The following is an 8,154-nucleotide window of genomic DNA, read 5'->3' on the forward strand; positions in this document are numbered from 1 at the left end:
GGGGCTACTACCGAGCTTTGGCTTTTCACTTGCGGGCGTTCGCCCGGGAAGCGCGGCCGGTGCCCGCGGCGGATCGCGTTTGGCGCGAGCGAAGCATCGGGCTGAGAGAGGTGAGCGGCTCGGTGGAGGGGGCGCGAGAGAGGCGCGACGAGCGTCGGGTTTTCGGCTGCGCCGGGAGGGGGGCCCCGCTGGCCGGAGCCCCAACCGGCGATAAGCCCGGCGTGCTGCCCCCGGCATCGGCCTCATCCGTGGAGGGGCAATAGTCGGAGAAGTCCGTGTCGGAGGGCTCACTTAGAGGTGGAGGGGTGGTGTCAGCACGGCGCTTGCGCCCGGCCGACAGCCTTCCGGGAACCGCCGGCACTGGCGCCTGCGACGAGAAGGACGCCTGACTGGAAGCGGCTGAGGAGATGCTGCTCGTCGAGGAAAAGGACCCGGAAGAGAAGGACCCGGCAGCCGAGCCGGCGTTCTGGCGCGAGGGGATGGAGACAACCTCGCTGGGAGTGGGGGAGGACCGAGGCCCATGGAGGGTGAGCTTGACTGACTTTTTGCCAGGGGAAGTGAAGTTGAGAAAAGCGAGGAAGGGCTGGGGGGGGGGGGGGATAGGAGGTGCCAGGCAGGTCTTTGCCAGGCGAGAGGGACAAACGCACACATCCCAGTCAAATTGCTGGTTGACAACAGCATCCAGGAGGAAGCCCACGCCGTGCACCGGCAAGTGAACAGGCAAGCTGCGGAGGAGGACGGCCTCTCCGCGGGCTGGCGTGAGGGACTTCTCCGGGGCGGCGGCGGCGGCGGCGGCGGCAGTCAGGGGAGCCGGTGGCCGGGTGCGCTTTTGACGAGACCCCAGCCCTGTCCCAGCGGGAGCGCCAGCGGTGGATGTGCTTGCCGATGCCGGCAATCCGGCACGTGGTTTGGTCGTCGCCGCAAGCACGATGTCCTCCGTGTGAAAGAGCTTACCTTCGATGTTGTCGCGCGAAAGGGGCATATACTGGCGACGCAGATCGGGAGAGGGTGAGGGGGGGGGGCACAAGGAGGAGACGGACGGGGAGGAGGGAGGTAAGCATGGGCAGGACACCGCAAGGAAACCCGGCGCTGGCTGGGGGCGTGCCAACATACCAGACCTCCGGCCGAGCACACGATTGCGCGAAGTTCCACCGGCGGGGGGACCTCCACGCAATCGGTCACGAAAACCGTGCGGCCATTGAGCAGCGGGGTCCGAAGGGCGCGGGATCGGGCCTCCTGAAGCCGCTCATCCCGGATGCGGTAGTCTTGGGGATCTTTCCCGCAGGGTGACGCAGATGCTCACACATGTCAGACCAGGGGGGGCAGAAAGCCGGCGAAGGGTGGGCAAAAGGGAGGAGGGAGGCGGGGGGCACACCACGCACGAGGGAAGTAGCCGAGCGCTCCGGCCGCGACGAGCCAGGACTCGTCCACGATTTCAGCACCCCGGGCGACGGCACAGAGCCACTTGGTCGTCCGGCGCACGGGCGCCGGAGCCACCAGGTGCGTGGGGAAGTATGTGTCCGCCGGGCTGGCCAGCATGGTGCCGGAGAGGGACATATTGAGCTTGCTGAGATCTTGCTGCTGCTCCGGGAACGGGTCCAGCACGGTGGCTCGCAGTCGGCGGGCAATCTGGCGATGGGAGGGGATGTGTGGGCGGGTGAGTGTGATGGGGGTCACCGGTCAAATGGGTGGTAGAGTGCCACTGGGAGAGAGAGAGAGAGAGAGAGAGAGATGGGAAGCGGGGCAGCGAACGAAGAGACAGCCCGAGGGAGAGACGAACCGCGGATAGATCCCGCACACGGGATGAGCTCAGCCCAGAGAAAGCGATGCGTGGGTGTGGCTCCGGATCGAAGTAGCAGATACCCTGGGGAATGGCGGCGGCCGTCGGTGGCGTTGGCGGTGCCTCGAGCTTCGGCTCGACCTGCATCACGGGGCCCGGGGCCCGGGGACTTTCCTCGAGCAGGCAAAGGGCCGAGTCCAAAAACAGGTGCCGGTGGGGCGAGAGCAGTGTCGCCGGTAGCTCCACCCGCCTGGGGGGGGTGGACGGCACAGGGTCGTGCACCCCAGCCCCGACAGGTGCCGGCGCCAGGGAGGCTCCAGCTGCTGCCGGTCCGCCCGATGGCACCGGTGCTGCTGCTACTGCTGGCCGATGGTCCACGCGAGAAACGGCAAACGCCGAGCCTGCCTGATGGAGGGTGATGGCCACCAGCTCGCCGGCGGGCGATGCGGGTGGCGAGACTGGGCCCTCAAGGCAATCATCCCCCCGGGTGGCGTCCGGAGCCACGGCGACAGGAGTGTCGGTGGTGGTGGCAGCGGCGGCGGCGGCGGCGGCGGCGGCGGCGGCGGCGGTGGCCGCAGCGGCAGCGATCGAGCGCGCCATGCCCGGTGACCCAAAGGTCGGCGAGGAGGCCGCCTTGGTGGAGCGCGCCGAGGCCACGGGTGTGGCCGGAGCACCGGGAGCCAGGTGTCGCGCGGCCGCCGGGCCAGCAGGCGAGGGGCTCCCAGGCAGAGCAGCGGCCTCCAGGGCCCGAGCCACCGCCTCGTGACAGAAGGCCAGCGGGGGCGTGGGACTCAGTGCCGAGGCCGGGCCCAGGCTTGCGGCCGGCGTATTCGGCATGGGACCCTCTGCAGGCAAGCAACAAAGACATGATTAGCCGGCGACAAAGACGCACACCGTGCCAAAGAGGCTGAGGCATGCCGGAGCAGGAGAGGCGAGCAGGGACAAGACAAAGAGGGAAAGAGGGAGAAACGGAAAGGCAAAAGGAAATCCACGGACCAGGAAGCCGAACGGGGGCTGCCTTTGCCGCGGTGGCAGCCACTGCTGCTGCGGCCGGCTCGGCTGCCTGAGGGTACCCCTGCGCAACCAGCTGGAAGTGCTCCTCCAGAGATCGCATCGGGAAGGCCATTTCGGCCTCCTGCGAGCAGGGATCCTTCACCAGCAGGAGCGATTCGTCGGTGGGCGAGTGATTGGCTGGCGGGGGGGATGCAAGCAGCCGGTGATGCTGTGTGCCGGAGGCCGCCGGCAAGATCGGAGTCAAGTCCTGCGAGGTCGGCCCGGCTGCTGGGGCAGCCACGGCCCCCGGTCCGGGGCGGATGCCTGGGGCATCGTCCACCCGAGCGCGCGGTGACGGCGAGTGCGGGCTGTGGCAGAGACCAAGGCGCCGGAGGGCGGCCGATGCAACGGTCGCCGAGGAGGGTGCGGGCGATTGGCTTGACCTCCCGGCCATGACACTTGGAGACCCCTCAGCGGGAGCGGTCAGCCGAGCGCCGGCAGGGGCCAGGGTGAAGAGAGGCGGCGAGAGCTCCACATCGACCAATGGCGTGTCCCGATCGCCGGCCTGAGTGGGGGTGGCAGGATGCGCCGGGGTCCTCGACTGCGGGGCCTGCCCGAGGAGGGGCGTCTGGCCGCTGGTCGGGGTGCCGGGCGCCAGTGGCCTGCCCCGAGGGGGTCCGGTCACCGGCTGGGTCAGATCAATCATGCTGTCCGGATCCGCGGCCGGGGCCGAGCCCGAAGGGTCAATGAGAGGTGTCGCCGCGTATGGGTCGTCCGCATGGCCGGTGGCCCGGTAGCCAGGCACCGGCGTGCGAGCCAAAACCGGCTGCGTGGCTGCTGGCGACTGGTCGGCAAAGGCGCCCCCCTGCGGAGCATGGGATGGCTGATGGTCCCCATACATGGGGACACGGAGGAGCACTGGCTGCGTGTCGGCCGGCGAGTCGTCGGCCAGGGGGACATGCGCATGGGGGCGCCGGCCGGCCTGCCCGAGGACTGGCGTTCGGAGGAGCACCGGCTGTGTGTCGGCCGGCGAGTGATCGCCCGGACCGCCATGATGCCCGGCGACAGGCCGGCTCCCACCGGTCAGCGGCGTCCGGGGCGGAACGGGCTGCGTGTCGGCTGGCGAATGGTCGACATGGGCCGCAGGGCCGAGACCCGGCCTGCCGGATCCAAGGAGCGGCGTCCGAGACATGACCGGCTGCGTGGCGCCCAGCGACTGGTCCGCGCCCGGATGTCCGGGCTCCGGCGCCAGCATCAGGCCCACGGGCTGCGTCGACCCCGGGCTACCATCGGCTGGGGGGCCACCACTAAGCAGGGAATGTCGGTTGCCGAGGCTCACCGTGGCCGGGGTCGTAGTGAGGGTCGGATCGGCCGCCGGCTGCATGCGCACAGGCGTCAGGCAAAGGGGCGACGCAGGCAGGGTGTCATTGTCCAGGGAAGCCGGCTCGCCGGCCGTGGCAGCAGTGGCCCCGGAATCCGCATCCTCAAAGAGCCCGGTGAGATCCAGCGGCGCCTGCGAGTCAAAGAAGAGGCTGTGCACTGGCGGCAGGGTGTCCGGCTGGTCGCTGGCGGATCCGGAATCCGCGGTGAACCTGACATCGCGTGTGCACATTCCCACGGGGGCATCAGTGTCAGTATAGGGGGGGGGAGGGGAAGCGAATGGCAGACGCAAGCTCAACTGCAAGAAGGAGAGAACCGGAAAGAAAGGGAGGGGGTGGCGGGGCAGGTGGAGGGCGAGAAGCACGCACTCGGCCGTGGCCGGAGGCGGGTCATCGGCATCAGGCCCCCGAGTGGCGTCCATGGGAATGGCCTCCTGGGCCCCGGTGCCTGGGAGCAAGTCGGTCCAATCCTCCGGGAGAGAGGCGTCAATGAACAACGGATCCACCGGCGGCTGGGTGGCAAGCGAGTCGAAGGGATCGGCGGTCGAAGGGCCGGCGGCTGGGGTCGGGGGTGAGGCCGTGGAGGGGGCCACCTCTGCGGCCTCCGCCGCCGCCGTCGTCATCGTGGCCGCCGTCGCCGGTATGGGGGGGGGTGCCGGCAAGGCGAAGATCGCCGAATCGGCCGTGGCAAAGATGGCCGGCGCCGATGGCGTCAAGGAGGATGTCAGCGAACCGGGCAGGCTGCCCTGGTCCGGCAGGGCGGACACGTCGGCCCCAGAGAGCGTGGGCGCCGGCGCCAGCGAGCCGGTCGCCGATTGGGCCAGATCGGCCAGGCGCGCCGGAGTGAGGACAATCTCGACCGTACGACCCGCGACCTCCAGCATTACCCCGCACCGGAGCTCATACCACCGGCCCGGATGCAGGAGGGCCCCATCCCGCAGGAGGGACCCCGCGCCGTGGCCGATCTGCACAAACCATGAAGGCTGGAGAAAGTCGATCTCCACCCCGGGCAGCAGATCCAGCTGGGAAAAGGAGGCAGCCGCCGGAGGCCGATCGGCAGATCCCGCAGGGAAGGCCAAGAATTGCACGGCCCCAGGAGTGCCCGCCGGCTCCGGCATGGAGGACGGGGAGAGCGATGACAGGGACAGGGGCCGCGGAGGGGTGGGGCCGGCGGGCGCGCGGGTCATCACCCGCAAGGCAAGGCATGGCTCGGACACCGGTGGCGGCGGGGCGCGTGCCGGCGCGCTCGCCGGGTCCCCATGGGCCGGACGCCCCGGGGCAGACCGGAGGGCTGGACCAAAGTCCCCCCCGCCAAAGAGAGGGGCCGAGTGTGGCGAGTAGCTGGAGTCGCCACCGGTGTCCAGCTCCAACGGCGGGGTGGAGGGCTCACCATCGGCCGCCGAGTGGAACCCAGCCCCGCCATCGTCGAGGTGCCCTCGCCCGGCCACCGGGAGGTGGGGCGCCAGCATGCCACGGGGAGGTGCTCGGCGTCAGCCTCGGGCGAAACAGGACCTTGGGGAGGAAGAGGGAGCAGAGGAGAAGCGAGGGAGAGAGGAGGGGTGGGAGGGGGGGGGGGGGGGGGGGGCGAGGGGAAAGGGGGGGGCACGGCGGGGGTCGGCCGGGCCCCGAGCCGGCCCCCAAACCAACAAGGAACAATTTAAGCGGGAATTTAAACTAAAACAGGAAAAGGGGAAAAGGAGCAGGGAGAGAGGACACCCCACCAGAAACCGGAAACCCGTAGACCCCTGTTCCCTCTCTCCAGGACGAAATTCCCCCCGTGAAACTTCCCCCCCCCCCCCCCGGCCCCCCCCCCCCCCCCCGGGGTGGGGCAGAGGTGACAAGATTCCAGCCTGGACCGATCAGCCGGACAGCAACTGCCCACGAATGCGGCTAACGGTTTCCATTTTTAAAAAGCCCCCATGGTGCCGATCTCCGCCCAGCAGGGCATGCCATGCCTGTCCCTCCCCCCCCCCCCCCCCACCCCCCCCCCCCCCGCTCTCACCCCCCCCCCCCCCCACCCACCCACCCCCCCCCCCCCCTCCCTCCCCCCCCCCCTCTCTCCTCCCCCCGCGAATACGCATACTTCCGTGATGCAGGCGGCGACACGCAAATCCGCCGGCCATCTGCCGCTCCAACTGGAGGCGGAGCCTGGTAGCCCGGGCGCCGCGCCGCCGCAAACCCCCCATCGTCCGGGCTTCGGACCGGCAGCTCGTGGCCCCTTTTCCGGAGCCACCCCGAGCCGCTTCGTCAATGCCGCTGAGCTTGGCAACACGCTGACCATGTACACGGAGATGCCCCAGGATGAGGTGGCACTGGATGAGTTCTACGACTACTGCATGCGCCGGCAGAGGCGTACGTTTGCCCTGGCCCATGCGCACACGCCCCGCCCGGCTGCGGCCCTGACACCCCCCAAATGTCTCTTGCAGTTCTCCAAGAGATCGATAACGCCGGTGTCCGGCACCCGCCGCAGTCCTCCGGCTTCAAATCGTGCATTCGGGCGGCCCTGACCGCCGCCCGATTCAACATCACGCCGCTAAACACATCAAGCGTCCTGCGCAATGATGACACCCTGATGGAGGCCATCCGCGCGGACCGGATCTCGCACTGGGGCCTGCGCTTGGGCTATGTCACCAAGTGCGTCACATTTCACTTCTGGCCCATCACCCGGCGCATGTCCAGGCGCCACCCTCCCCCTGCTAACACATTCCCCCGCTCGGGCCCCGGCAGCGATGAGAAGCTGACCTGGCTCCTGGAAAAGGAGGCTCTCCTCTTCAAGTACGTGTGCCTGCTTCGCCGCTGCCATCAACTTTTGCCATTCCCTTCCGGGGAGCATCTTGCTGACTTGTATCGGGCTTTTCCCTTCCTTCCGCTGCCAGCTTCCGTTTTGAGGAGCTCCCTGACAAGATGGCCTTCCTGCGGGATAACGAGTTCAATTTCGAAGTGGTGCGTCTTCAAGCGGGCTGGCTGGTCTTGCTGTTGATGGTGCTGCTGTTGCCTGGCAAAGCCCATTGGTTCGCCGGATGGCAAACCATCAGGACGCCTTCCGCTCTTTCTTTGTCTTTTACGCTGACCACACCCACCCGCCTATTCTTCCTTGACGCTGTCTGGGCCATGCCCGCAGGTCAGCAAGGCTGAGCGGCAGCTCTTGGCCTCGCACCTGGCCGCCTACTCCGTCAAGGAGGAAACTCCCGTTTTCAAGGTACGTGTGTGTCTGCGTCTGTGTGTCTGTGTCTCTGTCTGTGTGTCTGTCTGTGTGTCTGTCTGTGTGTATGTGTGTGTCTGCTTTTGTCTGCCTCTCTGTGGACCTCCTCTTGTCATGATGCATGTGTCTCGTCCTGCTTGCCACCTGGTGTGCATCCTCACTCACCCCCAAACACAGGTTCCCTTCGAGCGCGTCCCGGGGCTGGTCGGCTCGCGCATGGTGGCCGTACAGGCGGGCATTGCCTTTGTTCCAATCAACATGATTGGTGATCTGGCGGGCTTTGAGTTCCGCCAGCGCCTGCGTGCCTCGCTGCTGGCCGTGCGCCTTGCACTGCCAAGCATGGAGGATGACGTGCGTGCGGTGGCCATCGTTCGCCAGATTGTCGACGGGGCGACCGCCGCCTCGGATGCAGCGGCCAACTGGTCGGCCGACATGCTGATCCGCGCAAACCAAGTGGATTCGGTGTGTACTTTGCACATTGGCACAGTCGCGGGGCGGCTTCCTCGCCCTTCTCCTCTGCCCCTTTTTCCCCCCTCTCTCTCTCTCTCTCTCTCTTCATGCCTTCCGCCCTGCTGCCTTCCATCGACCAACCTTCACATGTGCGTCTGTTCTAATAATGCTTGCCGGGCTGCACCCCCTGTGCCCCGCTCCCTAGCTTGCGAACCACTTCCCGCCGTGCATGCGGGAAATGCACCGCCACCTGAACACCGTGCACCACATGAAACACACAGGCCGTCGGCAGTTTGGTCTTTTCCTGAAGGTGCGCTACACTCGATCAGGCTGTCCACTTCCCCCCCCCC

General features: G+C 67.9%; 2 protein-coding genes across 2 annotated transcripts in view; one reads left to right on the forward strand and one right to left on the reverse strand.

Moving 5' to 3' along the window:
* On the reverse strand, nucleotides 1–5,709 carry H696_01801 (hypothetical protein). Its single transcript, XM_009495708.1, has 7 exons — nucleotides 4,522–5,709; nucleotides 2,777–4,365; nucleotides 1,781–2,625; nucleotides 1,383–1,629; nucleotides 1,114–1,274; nucleotides 648–985; nucleotides 1–494 (listed from the first exon to the last, which is right to left on the reverse strand). The coding sequence occupies exons 1-7, from the start codon at nucleotides 5,619–5,621 to the stop codon at nucleotides 26–28; spliced, it is 4,749 nt and encodes a 1,582-aa protein (XP_009493983.1). The 5' UTR covers nucleotides 5,622–5,709; the 3' UTR covers nucleotides 1–25.
* Nucleotides 5,710–6,124: 415 nt separating this feature from the next.
* Nucleotides 6,125–8,154, forward strand: part of H696_01802 (hypothetical protein) — a 3,168-nt gene continuing 1,138 nt past the window's right edge. The window contains exons 1-7 of the mRNA XM_009495709.1: nucleotides 6,125–6,504; nucleotides 6,579–6,786; nucleotides 6,880–6,927; nucleotides 7,029–7,095; nucleotides 7,274–7,351; nucleotides 7,532–7,816; nucleotides 8,010–8,114. Of these exons, the coding sequence (XP_009493984.1) occupies nucleotides 6,243–6,504; nucleotides 6,579–6,786; nucleotides 6,880–6,927; nucleotides 7,029–7,095; nucleotides 7,274–7,351; nucleotides 7,532–7,816; nucleotides 8,010–8,114 (1,053 nt within the window). The 5' untranslated portion in view covers nucleotides 6,125–6,242. The remainder of the gene's footprint in view (nucleotides 6,505–6,578; nucleotides 6,787–6,879; nucleotides 6,928–7,028; nucleotides 7,096–7,273; nucleotides 7,352–7,531; nucleotides 7,817–8,009; nucleotides 8,115–8,154) is intronic.

Source organism: Fonticula alba, assembly GCF_000388065.1.
Source record: "Fonticula alba strain ATCC 38817 unplaced genomic scaffold supercont2.2, whole genome shotgun sequence".
Taxonomy (NCBI): Eukaryota; order Rotosphaerida; family Fonticulaceae; genus Fonticula; species Fonticula alba.